The 22,270-nt window shown below is 47.8% G+C and overlaps 1 protein-coding gene across 1 annotated transcript in view; it reads left to right on the top strand.

Moving 5' to 3' along the window:
• GSG1L (GSG1 like) overlaps window positions 1-22,270 on the top strand; it is a 254,079-nt gene that overhangs the window by 82,900 nt on the left and 148,909 nt on the right. The window contains exon 2 of the mRNA XM_069569535.1: window positions 8,247-8,294. Within this exon, the coding sequence (XP_069425636.1) occupies window positions 8,247-8,294 (48 nt within the window). The remainder of the gene's footprint in view (window positions 1-8,246; window positions 8,295-22,270) is intronic.

Raw genomic sequence — 22,270 nt, 5'->3', positions numbered from 1 at the left:
AGGATTGCGACAGAAAGAGAGAGAGAGAGAGAAGGAGAGAGAGAGCGAGTGATTTCATCTGCACTCTTGAATTGTTTTCAGAATGGTCCAGAATGTGGTCAAGCCCACAGCCCAGGCATATCTATGTGTATATATAACCCATGTAGAGGAAAAGTCCACACGCACCCCGTAGAGAACCCAGACGATAAACATATGACCGCATGCATACACAAGATCATTTTAGATGGAGATTGTGATAAGATTATGAAAGAGAAGCATGCAGGGTGAGGGGATGAGGGTGATGGCTAAGGAGGGGTGAGGGCCACCTTGGGTAGGGTGGCATACTGGTCACTCGCTGTTTACCCCTCCACGTCTGTCCTCTGCCCCCTGTGCGGTGAGAGACTGCCCTACTCAAGTGCAGTGTCCAGACTCCTGCGTTCTCTTCTTTCTCTTTGGTTCCAGCCAGCCGGAGGCATCGGCAGGAAATCAGAGGGCAGAAGGGGGAGATAGCTGGGGTTGAGACTTCCCTGTTGGTCCAGAATCTGCCTGCCAGTGCAGGGGCATGAGTTTGATCACTGGTCTGGAAAGATCCCACATGCCGCAAGGCAACAAAACCTGTGCGCCACAACTACCAAAACCCACTCGCTGTAGAGCCGGTGATCGGCAGCTGGAGAAGCCACCGCAAGGAGAAGCCCGTGCACCGTATTGCAGAGTAGCCCCTGCTCGCCCCAGCTAGAGAAACCTCAGTGCGGCAGTGAAGAGCCAGTGTGGCCAAAAGATGAAAACAAATCAATTTTTTAAAAAGTTGGAGTGGTCCTCCTCCCCTGCCTAGTTCTCACCCTGTTGAGGTTTGACAGTGACCACATTCCTCTAAGGACTGTGTGGTCCCCAGATCAGCAGCATCAGCAGCCCCTGGGAATTTGTCAGAAACGCAGCTTCTCGGTCCTACCCCAGAGTTTCTGGTTCTGATACCTGTTTGGGTGCGGCTAAGCTCCAAGGGGCATGTCCTTCTCTGTGGCTTCACCTCTCGCAGCCTCCTTTCCCTCCTCAGCCCTTTCAGGCTGGAGCTGAGGGCTTTCCACATTGCTGGCCCCTCATCCCTGTCCCCGTGTCTGTGAATAGACCCTTCGCTCAGCAGTCTGCGGTGAGCCCCTTCCAGGGTGCCATCTGTTTCCTGCCGGGACCCTGACCAGTCCAGACGGCCAGGATGTTAATTCATATTCCTTTAGACAGAGCACACACCCTCTAGGTTACCCAGTCCACACAGGCTTCCCCAGTCATTCCTGGGTATTGAGAGCTCATGAATTGACTACCCTTGCGTTGGGGTTGGGTTCCAAGTCCCATCCGTTGACCACAGACCTTGGAGCAAGAGGCGAGGATGAAGATCCTCGTGCAGGATGTTTCCCTTTGAGGCTACGGTGGGTCTGAGTCACTGCTTACAGGCGAAGTGCTTCCCATGAGTTTATTTCTCTGGTCCTCATGGGACTGAATATCCATTTTCTGGGATAGTAGGAAATTCAGACTTCACATAATGCAGGTTCCTTCCCAGTCCCTGGGTGCTGTGAAGTTTTCAGGACTTTTGGGAGAACCTCTGGTCTTCTTCTGGGAGAAGGAGGTCAGAGGGGATCAGAGGCGGAGGGAATGATGGGCCAAAGGGCTTCTTCAAGGGGGCACAAATGAGGCAGCCAGCAGGCAGTGTCCATGGGTTTGAGGGGAACAATGGAAGGCATGGGGCCATAGGGGGACCCCTTTATCCCTGTAACTACCACTTGGCTGGACTCCTGGCTGCTGAGCGGTCCTTGCCTTGCCACCTGGTGTTGGCACTGAGCCCTATGGGTCCACCCTGTAATAAGCACTATAGAAACACTAGCATTCATGATCGTCATTTTTCTAGGTAGGGAAACTGAGGCACCAAAAGGTTCATGTTGATGTTGCACGTCTAGTAAGCGATGGAGCCAGGTTGGAACCCAGGCAGGTCTGGCTCCGTGGCCACGTGCCACCAGCTCCATGGGGGTGGGCCATAGGGCAGTCTTGTCTTTCACGAAGTCCCATGGCTTCTCTGACCCCTGTGTGGAAGGTGACAATGACGACAGTCACCATCTCCTAAGCTCCTACTCTTTTTTTTTTAAAAAAGCATCTCATTTATGTATTTGTTTGGCTGTGCCAGGTCTTAGTTGCGTCATGTGGAATCTTTAGTTGCAGCACGTAGGATCTTTTTTAGTTGCAGCATGCAAACTCTTGGTTACAGCATGTGGGATCTATTTCCCTGACCAGGGATCGAACCCGGGCCCCCTGCATTGGGAGCGTGGAGTCTCAGCCCCTGGGCCACCAGGGAAGTCCCTAAGCTCTCACTCTGTTCCAGGCGCCCTAAGTTCTTTGCCCATGTTGAGCCTTTCTAACACCCCTACAGATCTGTGCCTGTTCTACAGACTGGGAACTCAAGGTCCAGAAAGACTGGGAACTCATGTGACAGGAAGTGATGGAGTCAGGATTTGGGCCCAGCCTTACTGATTCAGCATCTTTCTACAATGCGGGAGACCTGGGTTCAATCCTTGGGTCGGGAAGATTCCCTGGAGAAGGCAATGGCAACCTACTCCAGTACTCTTGCTTGGAAAATCCCATGGACAGAGGAGCTTGGTGCAGGCTGCTGTCCATGGGGTCCCAAAGAGCCGGGCACGACTGAGCGACTTCACTTTCTACTGATCCCAGAGCTCAGGCCTTGGCCACCCTGCTCTCCTGCCCCATAAACACTGCTGCTTGAAGGAGTGTCCAGTGCAATAGCACCAACCACCACTAAAATGACTTACTATTGCTTTTCTAATGCTGAAAATTGATATTTTTATTTAAAAATATATATTTAAAATAAGATATATTTATTTTTAAAATATAAAATAAATATATGTTTATTTTTGGCTGTGCTGGGTCTTCGTTAACGTATGCTGGCTTTCTCTAGCTGTGGCGAGCGGGGGCTTTTCTTCCGTATGGTGCACGGGCTTCTCATTGCTGTGGCTTCTCTTGTTTCGAAGCACGGGCTCCAGGATGCATAGGCTTCAGTTGTGGCTTAATTTCCCCGAGGCATGTGGGGTCTTCCTAGATCAGGGATTGAACCAATGTTCCCTGCATTAGCAGGCAGATTCTTGACCACACTGGACCACCAGGAAACCTTCAAAAATAGATGTTTTTACAGATCAGATTAGAGTGTGAATCTTACCCTGGTTGTCTGACTAGAATCACCTGGGGCTTTGAAAACCCACTGATGTTTAGGCCTCCTGCTGACCAATTACATCAGAATGTCTGTGGGTGGGCTTCCCGGGGCTGAGAACCACTTACACTAGGTGACCTTTGGGATCCTTCCTGGCTTCCCTGGTGGCTCAATTGATAAAGACTCCGTCTACAATGCAGAGCACATCTTGTGAAATGCCGGGCTGGATGAAGCACAAGCTGGAATTGAGATTGCTGGGAGAAATATCAATCACCTCAGATATGCAGATGACACCACCCTCATGGCAGAAAGTGAAGAAGAACTAAAGAGCCTCTTGATGAAAGTGAAAGAGGAGAGTGACAAAGCTGGCTTAAAACTCAGCACTCAAAAAACTAAGATCATGGCATCCGGTCCCCTTATCTCATGGCAAATAGATGGGGAAACAATGGAAACAGTGACAGACTTCATTTTTGGGGGCTCCAAAATCACTGCAGATAATGACTGCAGCCATGAAATTAAAAAACACTTGCTCCTTGGAAGAAAAGCTATGATCAACCTAGACAGCTTATTAAAAAGCAGAGACATTACTTTGCCGACAAAGGTCCACCTAGTCAAAGCTATGGTTTTTCCAGTTGTCATGTATAGATGTGAGAGTTGGACTACAAAGAAAGCTGAGCACTGAAGAACTGATGCTTTTGAACTGTGGTATTGGAAAAGACTCTTGAGAGTCCCTTGGACTGCAGGGAGATCAAACCAGCCAATGCTAGAGGAAATCAGTCCTGAATTTTCATTGGAAGGACTGATGCTGAAGATGAAACTCCAATACTTTGGCCACCTGATGGGAAGAACTGACTCATTGGAAAAGACCCTGATGCTGGGAAAGATTGACAGCAGGAGGTGAAGGGAACGACAGAGGCTGAGATGGTTGGATGGTATCATCGACTCAATGGACATGAGTTTGAGCAAGCTCCGGGAGTTGGTGAAGGACAGGGAGGCCTGGTGTGCTGCAGTCCATGGGGTTGTAAAGAGTTGGACATGCCTGAGCGACTCAACTGAACCGAACTGTACTGCAGTGCAGGAGACCCAATTTCAATCCCTGGTCGGGAAGATCCCCTGGAGAGGAAGATGGTGACCCATTCCAGTATTTCTTGCCTGGTTCAATCCCTGGTCTAGGAAGCCCCCACATGCCTTGGGGAGATTAAGCTGCGACTGAAGCCTATGCGTCCTGGAGCCTGTGCCCCGAAACAAGGTCCCATGGACGGAGGAGTCTGGTGAGCTGCAGTCCATGGAGTTGCAAGAGTCAAACATGAGTGAGCGACTAAACCACCATCGTCACCAGCTTTCTGCTTCCGTGGTTCAAGGAAGGTATGCAGCTATCAGGTGGCAGTAACAGGCCACAGCTCCATGATCTAATTGACAAGCCTCAGTGCCAACAGATAAGCACACTTGTCTTCAGTTTTATACCCAAACGAGATCCCTTGTTCCACATATAGACTTAATAATGATTGTAAAAAGCATTAATGTTTTAAGAACTACTTCTAAAAGCAGTTAGCCAATATGCTAGTTTGATACCTTTCTCACAAATGGTTAGCTAACTTTTATCATGGAACTAAGGGTTTAGAGCCAAAAAAATCTCTTCTGAGTTTGGATTTTCATCATTAGACTTGTTGACCATTGATATATCCAGGCTTTCTTACGTCATCACTATTATTTTTCCTTAAACCTCAGCTTTGCCCTGCACAGTCAGTGTGGGCCAATTTTGACCATCTCTGCTCAAACATCTTCTGTTTGGTCTTGTCCACATAGTTGGAAATGGAAGCATGAGAGTCATTTTATTTAGCCCCTAGAGGATTTTCCCCATGTATGTGGAGGTATGTTCTCAGAGAGTTGCTTTCAGGACCCCGAAGCTCTGCAAATGGGAATAGATAGCTGGAAAAACTTTAGGGCATGGAGTTTGGAGCCTATGGACCTGGGCTGAATGTGTCACTTACTGCCTATGTGGTCTTGAGCAAGTCACTGGAAGTTCAGCACCTCAGTTTGCTGGTCTCTAAAATAGGGATTCTCAGAACTACATTACAGGCTATAAAAGGATTAAAAAGAAAGCAAACATACTTTTACAATAAAACTACTCAACAAACTAGGAATAGAAGGGAGCTCTGCCAGTTGATAAGGAATATCTATGAAAGGAAAATCGATGTGTGTGTGCTCCATTAGGTCCGATTCTTTGTGACCTCATGGACTGTAGCCTGCCAAACTCCTCTGTCCGTGGCATTGTCTATAGTATATATACATTCTTGTATATAGTACTTTATAAGAATCCACTAAAAACTACTAGAATAAATGAATTCAGCAAGATTTCAAGGTACACGGTCAGAACCAAAGTCCATAAAAATATTTTCTTTTATTTGTTTTTTGATTAAAGATGTGACTTTAATATTTGGTCTTGCCATAAATGAACTTATCTACAAAACAGAAACAGACACACAGACATAAAGAACAAATTTGTGGTTGCCAAGAAGCGGAGGGGGTAGGGGAGGGAAGGAGCGGGAATTTGGGATTAGAAGATGCAAACTAATCTATATAGGATGGATAAACAACAAAGTCCTACTATATAGCACAAAGAACTATATTCAGTATACTGTGATTCATCATACTGGAAAAGACTTTGTAAAGAGAGTATATGCATGGATAACTGAATCATTTTGCTGTTCAGCAGAAATTAACACAACAGTTTAAATCAACTATACTTCAGTAAAATATAAAAATAAAAAAATTAAAAAATAATTTGTCTTGCGTATTTAGAAAATCATCTATTATCTTATTTGTGTATATTTTTCCTTCTCATTTGTTTTCCAAGCTTTCCTATCCCTCTATTATGTGTCCTAACTTATTTCTTATGAGAAAGAGAAATGTGGCCTCTGACAGCTAGAAGCTGCTCTTGAACCATCAGTTAGACCCGAGTCTTGTTAGCTGCTGATCTCATGTCTTGGTAGTCTCCTGCTGATTGTAAACAATTTTATAGGATACCAATCAGACAATGACAAAGATGTCACTAACATATGTTACTATAATGGATGAAGACAAAATAAGACCATTCCATACATATGTCTAAGCACAGATTAAAAACATGAACATAATCAAAAGGACAGAAATGAGCAAATATCCTCCTTTTCTGAGTAACATGAATAAGTGCTGCTTCTATACTAATCAGAATTTTAGCCGCATTCTACTCTTCGGTCATTCCAGATAAGATTGATTAAAATACCTATAGCAGACCCACTCCAAAATGGCCCAGTTATCCTACCTTCTAGTTCTCACCCTTATGTATTTCTTCTCTTGAATGTAGGCAGAATCCCTAACTTTCATTTAACCAGTGTAACATGATAAAGATAATGAGATTTTATTTCCATGATTACATTTTATAAGATGGTAAAAATCCCCATCTTGCCAGCAGACTCTGTTTACTACCTGTCCTTGCTGACTTTGATGAAGTAAGTCACCATACGGAGAAGCCTGCATTGCAAGCAACTAAGGTGGCCTCTAGTTGACAACCAGCAAGGAACTGAGGCTCTCAAGTATCAGCCAATTCAGTCATTCAGTCATGTCCGACTCTGCGACCCAATGGACTGCAGCATGCCAGGCTTCCCTGTCCATCACCAACTCCTGGAGCTTGGGCAAACTCATGTTCATTGAGTCAGTGATGCCATCCAACCGTTTCATCCTCTGTCATTCCCTTCTCCCGCCTTCAATATTTCCTTACTGGTTTTTCCAGTAGTCATGTATGGATGTGAGAGTTGAACTATAAGAAAGCTGAGCACTGAAGAATTGATGCTTTTGAACTGTGGTATTGGAGAAGATTCTTGAGAGCCCCTTGGACTGCAAGGAGATCAGGAAGCTGAAACTCCAATACTTCAGCCACCTGATGTGAAGAACTGACTCATTTAATTTCTTGTAGAATCAAATAAAAAGAGAAAAATTTCAATACACTGAGTTGGGCAAAAACTTTATTCCAGTGTTTCCATAAGGTATTATGGAAAAACCTGAACGAAATTTTTGGCAAACCAGAAATAATGTTAATGTGTTAATCTTTAACCAATGCATTTGTTAAAATATAATTTCTAGTTTAATTTTTTATTGAGGAAGAGACCCCAAAGGTGAAAGCCTAGGGTCCACATAGTCTTAACGGGGCCCTTGATGCTCGTATGAATTTGACGGTAAAAATTTTCCCTCTCTAGTTTTGAGAGGAAAAATATAACAAAGAAAGTTTAAGGTGATGCATTCAAAATCCATGCATTCTTAAAGTGTTAGTCACTCAGTTGTGTCTGACTTTTTGTGATGCATGGACTGTGGCCTGCCAGGCTCCTCTGTCCATGGAATTCTCCAGGCAAGAATACTGGAGTAGGTTGCCATTCTCTTCTCCAGGGGATCTTTCCTGACCCAGGGATTGAACCCAGGTTTCCTGCATTGCAAGCAGATTCTTAACTATCTGAGCCATGAGGGAACCCTGGGAGGGGAGGAGGAAGGGATGGAGTGTGGATGGAGAGGCCGATGGCGGCCAGTCCTGGCTCCACGTGAAGGAATCTGGGCTTGATTTGGGGATGGTGTTGAGAGCAGGAGTGTGTGTTCTTGCGTGTGTGCCTGTGACATAATGTATGGTGTGAAAATATCCCTCCAGCTGCAGTGTGGAGAGTGGATCAGACAGAGGCCTGGGGAGCCGAATGATGGCTTCTGCCCTCATCCTGCTGGGCCTGGATGGGGTGGAGGCTGAGGAAAAGGCCACAGGGCTTTGAGGAGGTGCAAGCGACAAGGCTGGATGAATTGTGCTGGGAGGTGACAGGAGGTGGCATCACAGCGGGGGTTGTTCATTGAGTTTGCATCTTTGCCATCCACATTCCTCAGGGCATTGGCTTTCTGGGAATTAAGGTTAGAGAAAGAGGCTGCTCGGGTTGGACATGCTTGGGTGGCGGCTTAGTCTGGGGCTCCTGGAAGGGGGAGAGGTGAAAGCTTGAAGCTCTCACTTCCTCCCGTATTCTGAAAACCTTTCTTTTCTTTTTCCCCTCCAAAGGTGAAAAATGCCGCAGCTTCATTGACCTGGCCCCGGCTTCAGAGAAAGGTAGGTGTGGCCCAGCTCAGGCGTGCCAGCCTCACCCTCTGGGACACTTCCTGCAGCCCTGGGAAAGCCTGTCCGTTAGCACCCCTGGGTGGTGGCGCCCCAGGGGGCCAGGATCCTGCAGCAAAGCTCTGAGTTCCTTGAGCAGCCAGAGCAGTGGGAGAGGCAGGTGGAGGGTCCTCATCTTGCCCCCTGCCACGCTCCCTCCCCACAGTGGGCGTGTGGTCCTGAGAATCCTTCCACTTCCGTTACTTCTACAGCATGCTGGGACTTTGGGGGAGGTGGAATGGGTGTGTGGAATTTGGGGTCAGGCAAGACAGCGCTGGGGGCATTGCCTCCCAATGTGGGATTTGTCCTTGGAAGGGAGGGAAGCCAGATGTTCTGTCTCTGTCATCTCACAGGTGTGGGGAGGGCCAGCCTGATTGGACCCTTCCTTTCAGAGAGGAGCCATTGATGTTCAGGGCCGGATATCAGAGATTCTGAGCCCAGTGACACTCAGATAGGACGACAGGGAGTGGGCTGCAGCATATGTGAGAGGCAGAGTAGTCAGGATTACATTTAGTTGGAAGTAATGGCACCCCACTCCAGTACTCTTGCCTGGAAAATCCCATGGATGGAGGAGCCTGGTGGGCTGCAGTCCATGGGGTCGCTAAGAGTCGGACACGACTGAGCGACTCCACTTTCACTTTTCACTTTCATACATTGGAGAAGGAAATGGAAACCCACGCCAGTGTTCTTGCCTGGAGAATCCCAGGGACGGGGGAGCCTGGTGGGCTGCCGTCTGTGGGGTCGCACAGAGTCGGACACGACTGAAGTGACTTAGCAGCAGCAAAGTATAAGTAAGTGTTAGTCGCTCAGTTATTTCCAACTCTCTGTGACCCCATGGACTGAGCCCACCAGACTCCTATGGAATTCTCTAGGCAAGAATACTGGAGTGGGTAGACATTCTCTTCTCCAGGGGAACTTTCCTGACCCAGGGATCAAACCTGGGTCTCCTGCACTGCAGGCAGATTCTTAACCATCTAAGCCACCAGGTGACTCCAAACAACTGGCTTCAGTGGAGAAATGTGTTTATAGCTTTTATAAAGGTTTGAATCCAAAGTGGGTCTGCTCCATACAGTCCTCAGGATCCTAGCACTTGAGGGCCCTCTCCATCACCCTTTGTCCTCTTGGTCTAAGCGGGTGGTTAGAGCTCCAGCTGTCACATCTGTACTCCAGGCAATAGGATAGAGGAAGGGGAAGAAAGAACGGGCAAATCTTGCATGTCAATTGGGTTCCCAGAAGTTGGCCCATGACATGGGCTCATTTTCTCTTTGCCAGAACTTGATTATAGCTGCAAAGGAGTCAGGGAAGTGAGGTCTTAATCAGCAACCATGGGCTCCGCTAAAAGTCAGGGGTTCTATCATTGTGGGGGAGCAGGAGAATGGATACTGGAGGCTGTGCCGTCACAAGAACATAGGGCGTGGCTGCTTCCCCTCCCGCCTACTCCCCCCATCCCCCCACCAGGGAGAAGCCCTGCCAAGAGAGAACAGGTGTGCAGGTCCCTTTAAACAGCCTGGATATTAGGAGAGGGCTCTGGTCCTGGGAGTTGGGATCGGGAAACAGGCAAGAGTTCAGTCCTATACATTGGAGTCCTATATTTGTATACATCTTATACAGATATGGAGGGCCTTGGTAGGCACTATTGTTGTTCAGCCACTAAGTCGTGTCTGACTCTTTTGTGACCCCATGGACTAGAGCCCACCAGGCTCCTCTGTCCATGGGATTTCCCAGGCAAAAGTATTGGAGTGGGTTGCCATTTCCTCTTCCAGGGGATTTTCCTGACCCAGGGATTCAACCCATGTTTCCTGCATTGCAGGAGGATTCTTTACCACTGAGCCACCAGGAAGCCCTTTGCAAGCATGGGTCAGGGAAAATTAAGTCCAGGACATGTGGCCACCCACACCCCCTGCTGGTAGGGCTGAATTTGGGGTTTCCTTGCAGTTTCAGGAGGTTTAAAAGCCTGGAGGGCTGGGACTGTAACCCCTCCAAGGTGTTGGCAGAGATGGGGTAGGCAGGGGGTGTGGGCCATTGAGGCTGATGACATTCCTATCTTGCACATACTGTCCCCTTGGAGAGCTCTGGCCAAGTGACAGCTGGTGAGACTGAGGGGCCTGTGACAGGAGGCCCGAAGTGCCCTCAGGCCCAAGAAGAGGCTGGGCTCCCCTGCTGAGCAAGCTTGTGGCCGTGGGGACTGCCGCCTCTGTTTCCTTTGCTTCCTTCCCACACTCTGTACCCGGCCCTTGTACTGCATCTTAGAAGTCGACTCCTGCATATGGCCAGGGCTGAGCGACTCAGACTGTACCTCTCAAACTGAGATCTCCAGAAAATACTATGAATACTGCTGCCAATAAATGACTGAAATTTGATTGATTGGGTACCATGTGCTGGGCACTGGGCCATGCACGTTGAATGTATTAACTTGGAAATCTCCCCACAACCTTGTGAAGAAGGGGCTGACTTTCTCACCCTACTTGACAGATGAGGAAACTGAGGCTTAGAGACATTAAGCCACTCACATCTCACATCTCATAAGCCAGGGGTCCCCACCCCTTGGGCCATGGATGGGTGCTGGTCTGTGATTAGGGACTGGGTCACAGCAGGAGGTGAGTGGCAGGTGAGTGAGCAAAGCTTCATCTGTATTTATAACTGCTCCCCATCACTCTCATTACTGCCTGAGCTCTGCCTCCTGTCAGATCAGCATCAGCATAATAAATGTAATGCACTTGAATCATCCAGAAACATCCCTCCCCTGGACCCTTGGTCTGTAGAAAAATTGTCTTCCACGAAATCAGTCCCTGGTGCCAAAAGGTTGGGGATCATGTCATAAGGGGTAGAGTACACATTCTACACCCCACCTTGTACTGCATCTTAGAAGTCGATACCTTTAGGCAACCTCTGTGATGCCCATCCCACAATCCCCTAGGCCTTGGAGTTTCTGGGTCACCTCTGCTCCAGATCTGACTTCCAGGAAGCATGACCCGTGTGGTGGTGTTCAGTTCATGTCTGACTGTTTGCAGTCCCATGGGCTGCAGCACTCCAGGCTTCCTTGTCCTTCACTATCTCCTGGAGCTTGCTCAGATGCATGTCCATTGAGTTGGTGATGCCATCCAACCATCTCATCCTCGGTCTGCCCCTTCTCCTCCTGCCTTCAATCTTTCCCAGCATCAGGGTCTTTTCCAATGAGTCGGCTCTTTGCGTCAGGTGGCCAAACTACTGGAGCTTCAGCTTCAGCCATCAGTCCTTCCAATGAATATTCAGGGTTGATTTCCTTTAGGATGGACTGGTTTGATCTCCTCGCAGTCCAAGGGAAGCTCAAGAGTCTTCTCCTTGTGTGCACATGTAAATGTGTGTGCATGGCTGGTTGAGGGTGAGGCTGTATATGCATGGGCAGGTGCTCCTGTGAGAGTGTGCACATGGGTTTTGTGTGTGTGCCTGCGTGTACACTGGTGGGTGAGTGTGGGCAGGGAGGCAGGTATGCGTGTGGGTGCACATAGGAGTGTGTGGATGTGTGTGCATAGGCATGTGGGTCCACGCACAGCAGCAGGTGGCTTTCTCTTGCCTCCTGCTGGGGGCATCAGAGCTTTATTGCTGCTTCTTTTACGAGGACCCAGGGCCCCAGAGAAGTTGTTTCTTTGTGTTTACTAGCCTTGTGATTTTACTTTCAGGGCTTGGCGGCCACGCAGAGGACCTTCCGTCTGTGTATATGAAAGTGTTTATAAGGAGGCTGAGTGGGCTGGTTTTGCAGACCAGTTTTCATGGACTTGCCGCCTCTCAAGCACTTAAGGTCTCCCTCAGGGCTGGAGGGGTTTGGTTGTGGCAGCTCGGTGGCCAGTTCCCAAACCTCCTGGCCCCTCCCAGGGGCACCTGCAGGAGCGTAATGCTCCCTAACCCTCCGTTATGCTCACCGAGTCCTCACTGTGTTGACTGTCCATTTCACAGATGAGGAGCCTGAGCTGCAGAGAGGGAGGGATTGGTTCTGGGTCACGGCAATGTTGGAGCCCACGTGTGTTCTCTCCCTAAGCGCACTCTTCTGCTAGATTGTGACTTCAGCCTCATTCCCCTGTGACTTCCTGCCTGCTCTGCAAAATCCAATCATAATCATTAGTGTTAGGTGACACTAACAAGGACTGGCTTTCCTGCAGTGCTTGCCACATGCCAGGCACTGTTCTGAGAACTTTACACCCCTTGGCTCATTTAATCCCCATTTTACAGATGAGGAGACTGAGGTCTAGAGAGTTAATTGACTTGCCCAAGGTCACATAATTAGGATGCTGGGATTTGAACCTGAGCCATCTGGCTTTTTAATGCCTGGTTCTTCTGCTGAAAAGCTAGGCCTTTTGTGCCTCTGTGTATGTGTGTGTGTGTGTGTGTGTGTGTGTGTGTGAGTGTGTGTGATTGAGGCCCTTTTCAAATGGCCCCCGTCTTTGCCATTTTCTCCAATACTCTCCTGTCTTTTCCCCTTCTGCTCTCTCCCCTGGCAAAATATGTGCCTGTCATCAGTGTTTTTACCATGGCATATTTTCGTTAGTTCTCCTGATCATTCTAGCTTTCTGCTTCACGTGGGAAATCACTTTACATTTTAAACCAGCCTAAGCCACATCCACTTTTCATCTGGATTCCTGCCACAGTCTCTTAGCAGGTTACGTCTTTTTATTTTTGCCCCATTTCACTGGTAGCCAGAATGATCTTTTGAAAGCATAAATCATCTCGTGTGGTTCCCTGTTTAAAACCCTCCTTTGGCTCCCATCTCACTCAAAGGAAAAGTCAGCATCCTCATTGTGGCCTGTGCGGTGTAGGGGGATCCAGCCCTGGACATACAGGAGCCTTTCTCCTGAGATCTCCCCCTGTTACCACACTTTAGTCTCCAATATCTTTTTTTGTCCAGTCGCTAAGTCATGTCTGACTCTTTGTGACACCATGGACTGCAGCACGCCAGGCTTTCTTGTCCTTGACTGTCTTCTGGAGTTTGCGCAAACTCATGTCCATTGAGTTGGTGATGCTATTTAACCATCTCATTCTCTGTCTCCCTCTTCTCCTCCTGCCCTCAATCTTTCCCAGCATCAGGGTCTTTTCCAGTGAGTCAGCTCTTCGCATCAGATGGCCAGAGTATTGGAGTTTCAGCTTCAGCGTCTGTCCTTCCAATGAATGTTCAGGATTGTTTTCCTTAAGGATAGACTGGTTTGATTTCCAAGGGACTCTCAAGAGTCTTCTCTAGCACCACAAAGTCTTTACTGTTCCTTGAGTCAGCCAAGCTTGTGTGTGCCCCAGGGCCTTTGCACTTGTTTCCTGTCCTGGGAACACTGTTTTCTCAGCTCTTGGCACAGCTGGTTCCTTCTCATCACTTGAATGCCATATCTTCAGGGTTGCCTTCCTTTAACATCCTTAGAGCAGCCCTTCCTCTTGCCACATTCTTTGCCACTCCCTTCTCTGTTTAGTTGTCTTTACATCATATATGAAATGTGTCCAGTGCTTCTTTGATTAACAGTTGTCTCCCCTGACAGACTGTCAGTTCCATGAGGGCAGGAATTCTGTCTTGTTTGTGACTCACAAACATCTGCAGGGCCCAGAGCAATGCTGGCAATATTGAATTAATCAAAATACGAACATTGATTTTTTTTTTTACTGTATACACTTGTTATCAAAATTATAGCAATTCTTACATGTATAAATGAGAAATGAAAGTCTCTTATAAGCCCACCCTTAGATACTCACTGGTAATGGTTTGATTTATTAGTCCTTGAAGAAGGATAGAAGGATGAAAGATAGGTAGGTAGATAGGTAAATACACACGTATGTGCGCACACACACACACACACACACACAGAGGCTTCTCTGGTGGTTCAGACAGTAAAGAATCCTCCTTCAATGCAGGAGACCCGGGTTTAATTCCTGGGTTGGGAAGATTCCCCTGGAGAAGGGAATGGCTACCGACTCTAGTGGGTACTCTCATATTCTTGTCTGGAGAATTCCATGGACAGTGGAGCCTTGTGAGTTACAGTCCATGGGATCGCAGAGTTGGACACGACTGCACGACTCACACACATACACACACACGCACACGCACAGTAAATCTCCTACATATGCTCCTTCAAGTTTCAAACTTTCAAAGATGCGAACATGCATTCCATCAACGTCAGGCAGGAGTGAAATTGCAGCCTGCCCTCTGTCTCCTATTGCTGACCATCCTTCAGCTCCACCGTCTCCCACCTCCTCTCCCTGCTCCAGTCAATAGCGCCTCTTGCCTGTTCACTTGATGCCAACCCCTGTGTGCCAGCTGTTGTACTGTACTTTACAAGGTACTGTACTGTGAGATTAAAACTGTTTTATTTTCTGTGTTTGATTTTTGTGTATTATTTATGTGAAGAGTATTATAAACCTATTACAGTACAGTACTACATAGCTGCTTGTGTTAGTTGGGTACCTAAGCAAACTTTGTTGGACTTATGAACCAATTGAACTTAGGAATATGCTTTCAGAATGAAACTCATTTGTATGTAGGGGACTTACTGTATACTTATATACCTGTATAAAATTGTAGATTGTTTTTTATATCAATACATAGAACTCATGTTCATCTTTTGGAACAACTGTGTCATAGCCCATCACATAGAGACAATTTATTTAATCAGGCCTTGTAGCTGGACATTCAGATTATATCCCCGGTACACTTTGAGAATCTTGTATCATAGCTGAATAATAGCAACCTGTACACACATCTTTCTCCCTTACAAGAACGGGGCCCTCCAGGGCTCAGCCCAGGAGGGCTCAGGAGCCCCGCTGGCAGAGCAGAGTAATAGGTTCTCTGACAAAGATCTTCCCAGCAGGCTATGGGAGGCAGAGGAGGAGGAATGAAAGATGCTTGAGCAGGTTATGAAGATGAAGCATGCAAATGCAGATAAACAGCAACGTTTGTGTGCTGTGAACTTGATAGTGAAAATGCAGAGGAAAAACTTCCTAATCTTTTGCTTCAAGCTTCCTTTATCTCTCCAAATCTCAGTCTCTTATTCCCTGAGGCCAGATTCTCCTACCAAATATTGTGACCAACTGGATAATCGTCAAGCCTAGCACATTTGTCAGCAATAGCCACCATAATGCTGTATAACTAACCATCTCCAAACTTGGTGGCACTTGGCTTTTTTTTTTTTTTTGCTTGCATGTCTGGGGTTGACTTAGGTTTAACTGATGCAGACTGTCTGAGTTCCAGGATGTGGACTGGGCTCAAGTCTGTTCCATGTATGTTCATCTTAGGGACAAGGTTGTTGTTCAGTTGCTCAGTTGTGTCCAGCTCTTTGTGACCCCACGGGCTGCAGCATTCCAGGCTTCCCTATCCTTCTCCATCTCCTGGAGCTTGCTCAAACTCATGTCCATTGAGTCAGTGATGCCATCCAACCCTCTTGTCCTCTATTGTTCCCTTCTGCTCCCGCCTTCGGTCTTCTCCAGCATCAGGGTCTTTTCCAAAGAGTTGCCTCTTTGCATCCGCTGGGCTTCAGTCTCAGACTAGGGGCCAGGTAGAGGGAACGAAAATGCAAGATGGCTAATTGCACAAGCACGTTTAAAACCTTTGCTTGCATCCTATCTGCGAACATCCTGTTGGCTAAAGCAAGTCATGTGGTTGCAAACAACATCAATGGGGCAAGAAATGCATGACGCATGCGGAGGGGAGGATGGAGCGGGAATAAATATTTGCTGAATGATAGTGTAATCATCTGGGTCACCACCCCTGGGTCTGACCACAGGCCTTAAGGATGATTGGGAGCTGGTTGTGCTGAAACTGGCCCAGCTGGATTTCTGGATGAATATGTGTAGGGATGACTCATTTAAAATAAGTTTACTTATTTTTATTTTTGGCTGAGCTGGGTCTTTGTTGCTTTGCACGGCTAGTTGCAGTGAGCAGGGCCTCCTCTCTCGTTGCAGTGCTTGGACTTCTCATTGCGGTGGCTTGTCTTGTGGCATACAGGCTTTAGCTGCATAGGTTTCAGAACTTGAGGCTCACTGGGCCCTAGAGCTCTGACTCAGTAATTGTGGCACACGGGCTTAGTTGCTCCACAGCACGTGTTATCTTCCTGGACCAGGGATGGATTCCATGTCCTCTGCATCGGCAGGCAGAGCCACCAGGGAAATCCTGAGGGTGACTCATTAATTTGCTTATCAAGGTCTCCTCTCTTTATTGTCATCCCAAAGTGACTTATTTATTTGTCCCAAAGTGCCCCAAATGCTTGGAGGGAGGTAACGGCTGTTCATTCCCCCAGCAACCAACCAGTCGAGCTGCCCCTCTGTGCCAGTCACCTGCACACAGGGCTTCCAATTCAACACAGATTTTCTGAGCACCTACTGTGATCCAGGCTGTGGGCTAGGCTTTGGTCAGGGGAGTGTGGGGATGAATGAAGTGAAAGTCCCTGCCCTACAGGAGTGGGAGACAGCTATGTGCATGGCAATCAGGCATCGTGCAAGGGCTCCAGCCAAGGGACAAAGAGGATGCCACCTTCCAGTACAGAAGGCTGGGGACATGATGGCTGCCACCTTTGATCCTGTCACGGGGGGTGGGGTCCATAAGGATTCTGTGCTTTTCTTATATTAACTGCTCCCACCCCTCAGCAGAGATCTATCCTGTCCTTTGTCAAGGTGTGGTGTGGGGAAAATTCCCAGTTCCTAAATCTGAAGTTGGAGCTGCCACTCGAAGGTGTGTGGGTTCTCACTGTGAATGAACGAATGAAAGAAGAATGAGAGAAGGAAGGAAGGATTTGAGCCTGTCATGATTCATATTTGCCATCAAGGCTGCACCAGTAACCACGCACTGTGATTCTTCTATGTCCATTCATACACACCATGGAGTACTGTGTAATCTATAACTGCTCCCAGCAGCATAGATGCTGGGCAAATGAAGCCAGATTCACAGGAACCCATGGTACATGATTCCATTTGTATAAAACTGGAAAATAGGCAAAACAGATCTCTGCTGTCAGAAGCCAGGACAGAGATTGTCCTTGAAGGGCAGGTGTGACTGAAAGGGAGCCTGTGGAGGGCTCTGGCAGCTGGTGAGGTTCTGTTTCTTAATCTGGGTGCTAGTTACATGGATGTGTTCAGTTTATGAAAGTTCATCAAGCTGTACTTTTGTGACCAATGCACTTTTCTGTATATGCGATACTTCCATAAGAAGTCAAGGAAAAAATTCTCACACTGAATTCTAAATTATCTTTCTAAAGTGAAAATCCAGCTCCATCAGCCTCCTGCTTAAAAGCCTTTCCTGGCTCCAGACATACACCATGTAACAGGACCTTCGTGTTCTAATGTGTGCCTGTTCCTCTCCACCTCCTACAAGTCTTGTACATTTCTCCCCAAACTCTGCATCGTCTCTCATGCCTCTGTGCCATGGCATATTCTCTTTCCTCTGCCAACCTGGCAAACTTCCATGTATCCTTTAAAACCCAGTTGAGACATGACATCTTCTGAAGGTACTCAGGCTTCCTAGATGGCTCAGCTGGTAAAGAACCCTCCTGCCAATTGCAGGAGACACAAGAGACACGAGTTCGATCCCTGGGTCAGGAAGATCTCTTGGAGAAGGAAGTGGCAACCTGCTCCAATATTCTTCTTGCCTGGAGAATCCCATGGATGGAGGAACCTGGTGCGCTACAGTCCATGGGGTCACAAAGAGTTGGACATGATTGAGTGTGCGTGCGCACACGTAGGGCTCATCTTATTAGAACCCATCAGTCTGCCTTGTGCTGATCTCCTCTACCAGACTGGACACTCCCTGAGGACAGGCAGTACATCTCTGGACTTCTGGTGGTTCCTGTGCTGTCATGGAGTTGGCACACAGCAAGCATTTAATAGAGGTTTGTTGAACGAAGGAAGAAAGGAAGGGAAGAGGGAAGGAAGGAACGAGGGCCATGTTCTAGACACTGGGTGTCCCATCTGGTTTTGGAAACCTGGATCTCTCCTCCATCCTGCCTGGGCTGAGTTGTGTTTTAAGGCATCTCTGTCTGCTCCCTGCTTGTGTTTCCCAGAGAGCTGGGATTTCTGGCAGCCACCAGCTGGCAATTTCTGTGAAACAATCTCCAAAGCTTGTAAGTTTCATTTGTTTAATATTTCAGGGATGTGTAACAAGGTGGTAGCTCTGCGACCACAGTCCCGAGTCTTGCCTGAGTCATTTCTCACTTGAGTTCCTATAATTGTCTCTTGTTGGTTCCCTCAACTTCTCTGTTCTCCGTCTGAAATCGATTTACAGTTCTGCTGCTCACTTAATTTATTTAGTGCGTTTTATTGATTTATGCCATAGAACTGAAACATGCATAGATCAGAACATGCTGAAGGGAAGGGAAAGAAGAACCAGCTTCCACAGCTGCCCAGACTCTTGACACTGGAGCTGCAAGCGGGTCACCTGCCAGCTGCAGCCTGAACAGAGTCGCTGGTGCATCCTGGCGCCTGTGCGTTAATCCTGGGTGATCTTTTCACCCCGGCTATTTGGGGACCTCCCTGTGACCTTCACCTCTCAAAGATCCTGACTCTGTGAAGTCCTCTCTGGCCCCCAGACTGAGTTAGTTACACCAGCTTTGGTTTCCCATGTTGCTTCAGTTGTGTCCAACTCTTTGCAACCCGGTGGACCACAGCCAGCCAGGCTCCTCTGTCCATGGAATTTTCCAGGCAAGAATACTGGAGTGGGTTGCCGTGCCCTCCTCCAGGGGATCGAACCTGCTCTTAGTCTATCTGCACTGGCAGGCAGGTTTCTACCAGTAGTACCGCCGTGGTGGCTCAGACGGTAAAGAGTCCTCCTGCAATGCAAGAGACCCAAGTTTGATCCCTGGTTTGGGAAGATCCCCTGGAGAAGGAAATGGCAACCCACTCCAGTATTCTTGCCTGGGAAATCCCGTGGACAGAGGAGCCTGGTGGGCTACAATCCATGAGGTTGCAGAGAGTTGGACACGACTTAATGATTCAACAACTGGGCTCCTCCAGAGCCTGACAAACTGGGAACTCTGATTCTTTCATCCCAGTGAGTCACGCTTCAGGAGACAAAGAGGCAGGAGCCCAGCCCGAGTGGCTCACACGTCCGTTTTTCCCTCTCACCTGCCATTCCCAGCCAGCATGGAGCTAATTCTAGGAGCCCTCTGACTGCGGGTGGGAATCATTGTCTGTCTGAAAGGTCCTGCTGCTTCCATGGAGGCAGGAAAGGGATGGAATATTCCTACAGGAGGAGATCGTTGCCTGGCAATTCTCAACAAACTCACAACACGGGCCACCTCACCTGGTGCCATTCCATCCTTGGAGCCAGGCTTCACCCTTACTTTCAGGGAAGGGCTGTGGGGACCTTGTCCCCCTTGCCTCAGGCCAGTGGCAGCGTCCCTTGGTGGCAGGCTATATGCCAGGAGCTGGGACAGCGAGGAGAACCCCCTTCCCCAGCTTCCGATCTCTAGGAGCTGTCTAGTGGGGTCGGCACATAAAGAGGTAGAGAATCATCTGTGAATCAGGGACCCAGAGTGGGTGGCCAGAGGGCTGTGGAAGGAACGATGGCGGTCTGGGGAGGGTCCCATGTGGGGAGGGCCCTGGAGGATGAGTGGCATTTTTTCTACTGCATAAGGGGCACTGCGGTGGGGGAGGGTGTCATTCCTGCCAGAATGAATGGCCTGTGCCAAGGTGTGAGACCAGTGTCCTTGTGCCAGGCATGTGGCAGATGTGCAATAGACGTTCGCTGAATGACTGAAGAGTGGAAGGAAGGTCGAGCCCAGAGAGGTTAAGTGTTTTGCTCAAAGTCACACAGCAAATTTAGGTTAGAGTCAGACTCATCCTCCAGGCTCCTGAGGTCTTTTCATCAGGATCCTGCCCACCCTGCCCACCCCGCCCATCCTTTCTCACCTCCCCTTCCTTCCCACCCATGCCTCCAGCCTCATTTTTTCTAGCATCACACATGGTCCTCCCACCTCCTTCATTCTGCCACTTTATTTTGAAATTCTGGATTCCTCTAATTACGTGCCCTTATTAAAAGTGATTGAATCCCTGTGCCGGTGGAGGATTTCTCCCGGAGATCACAACATCCAATAATTGCTTTAGTTGCTCTAATTCCAATTATTCAAGATTATCTTTTCAGGTAATTAGGTGTCTGGGTAGTCTCGCCTGTTCACTCTCTCTGAAAGTGTCATATTAACCCCAAACAGTGACCAGCTTTCTTGTTTCATAATTGGAAACAGTTTCTTCTTGGTGAGAAGACTCTGTTAAGTGTAAACAATGGTAATTTACATTTTGAAATGACTCCTTGGTCTTATCATACTTTGGTGTGAGAAATTAGCTCAGATGCTTAAATCCAGCCCTTTGCCCTTCTGAGCAGAGGTTTCAGTAGCACTGGGGAAATAGGACTTGCTGAATTGCATAGAGTTGGAGGAATCTGAAGGATGGCTCCTTTGCACATCCCAGGAAAGTCTATCCATGAGCTGGTTCCTTCTAGATTTCTGCCTGGATGGGAGGTCTTAGGATAGTATTTGCAGTAAGACTCTTTATTTGGTTCCAATCTTGCATTCAAACAGGATCTTCCCTTGAGACAAATGATGAGTTCTTCAAATGAAGTTATACAGTCAAGGCTACCGTGGACAGCTGTGTAGGTTACCCACTGTGCAACTCGGGGGTGGGAGGGGATCATGATTTGTCTGTGTGAATGGCATAGGATTGGGCAGTGCACGTCCTGTACAACTGTACACAGGGATCAGGGATACACAGACTATGTTACAGATGACAGCATTCAATATACAGGTCTATACCTGTGCCTCATTGCAGAAGCACACTGCCCGTGAAAAGCAGGAGATTTATAACCCTATTTTATCACATTTCTTTTTAAATTGATATAACTTTACTGATACGACATACAAACAGTAAAATGCACAGGTTTTAAATGTACATTCAATGAGTTTAAAAAAATGCATGAAAGGCATGAATACATCCAAGGATGTAGCCCATATCCTTGCCAAAACCAGGGCCAGCTTGGTGGACACGTGACCTTACAGTCACATGGGGTTCCATGCATAGAAGGGCCCTCCATTTGGTTTAATGCTGCACTGTTCCTGTCTTAAAATTATTAATAACTCTTGCAAGAGGCCCTGAATTCTTATTTTGCACTGCCTTCCCAACTTGGGCTGTATACGGCTCAATATCTATATTATTATTCACTTATTGTTTTGCTTTACATTGATTCACTTATAGAGTCAAATTATTTTCACCTCATCCTGAGCAGTAAGGTCTGTCATTTGTGGTTTTAGTGTGCCAGGATTTTCCCAAGATGCTTTAAAATAAATAATAATAATAATCCCAACAACTTATTTCTGTTTTGCTAACATGTCAGACCCCACTGGTCCCCCAACAACTTGATGAGTTTGTGCTATCTTTAAGCTGGTTGGTGGGTGGGGAAACAGGCCCAGAGGGTTATCTCGCCCAAGGCCATATGGGTTGTGACGATGGAGCTGGGTTGGAACCCGGACCGGTGGGCGGCAAAGCCCTTGTGCTTTTGCAGTTCCACTTGCTGCCTTGATGAGTGCGTGTATACGCTTAGTTGCTCAGTTGTGTCTGACTCTTTGCGACCCTTTGGACTGTAGCCCATCAGGTTCTTCTGTTCATGGACTTTTTTCCGGGCAAGATACTGGAGTGGGTCACCATTTCCTCCTCTAGGGGATCTTCCTGACCCAGAGATCAAACCTGTGTCTCCTGCATTGGCAAGTGGATTCTTTACCCACTGAGACATCAGGGAAGCTGTGTTGATGTGAACTATTAAAATGGGAAAAGAATCCCTGTAACTAGGGGAGGACTAAAAGGTGGCTCAGTGGTAAAGAATCTGCCTGCCAAGCAGGAGATGTGGGTTTGATGACGTGGGGTGAACCTTGGGCATGCTTCTCGTCTTCTTTATGGTTCACGTTCTTCATCTGAAAAATGGGGATAGTGTTCACTTTGTGGGGTTCTTC

The sequence above is a fragment of the Ovis canadensis genome, chromosome 24 (assembly GCF_042477335.2).
Source record: "Ovis canadensis isolate MfBH-ARS-UI-01 breed Bighorn chromosome 24, ARS-UI_OviCan_v2, whole genome shotgun sequence".
In the NCBI taxonomy this organism is placed as follows: Eukaryota; Metazoa; Chordata; class Mammalia; order Artiodactyla; family Bovidae; genus Ovis; species Ovis canadensis.
The sequence above is the reverse complement of the archived record's forward strand: the minus strand, read 5'-3'. Positions and strand labels throughout refer to the sequence as shown.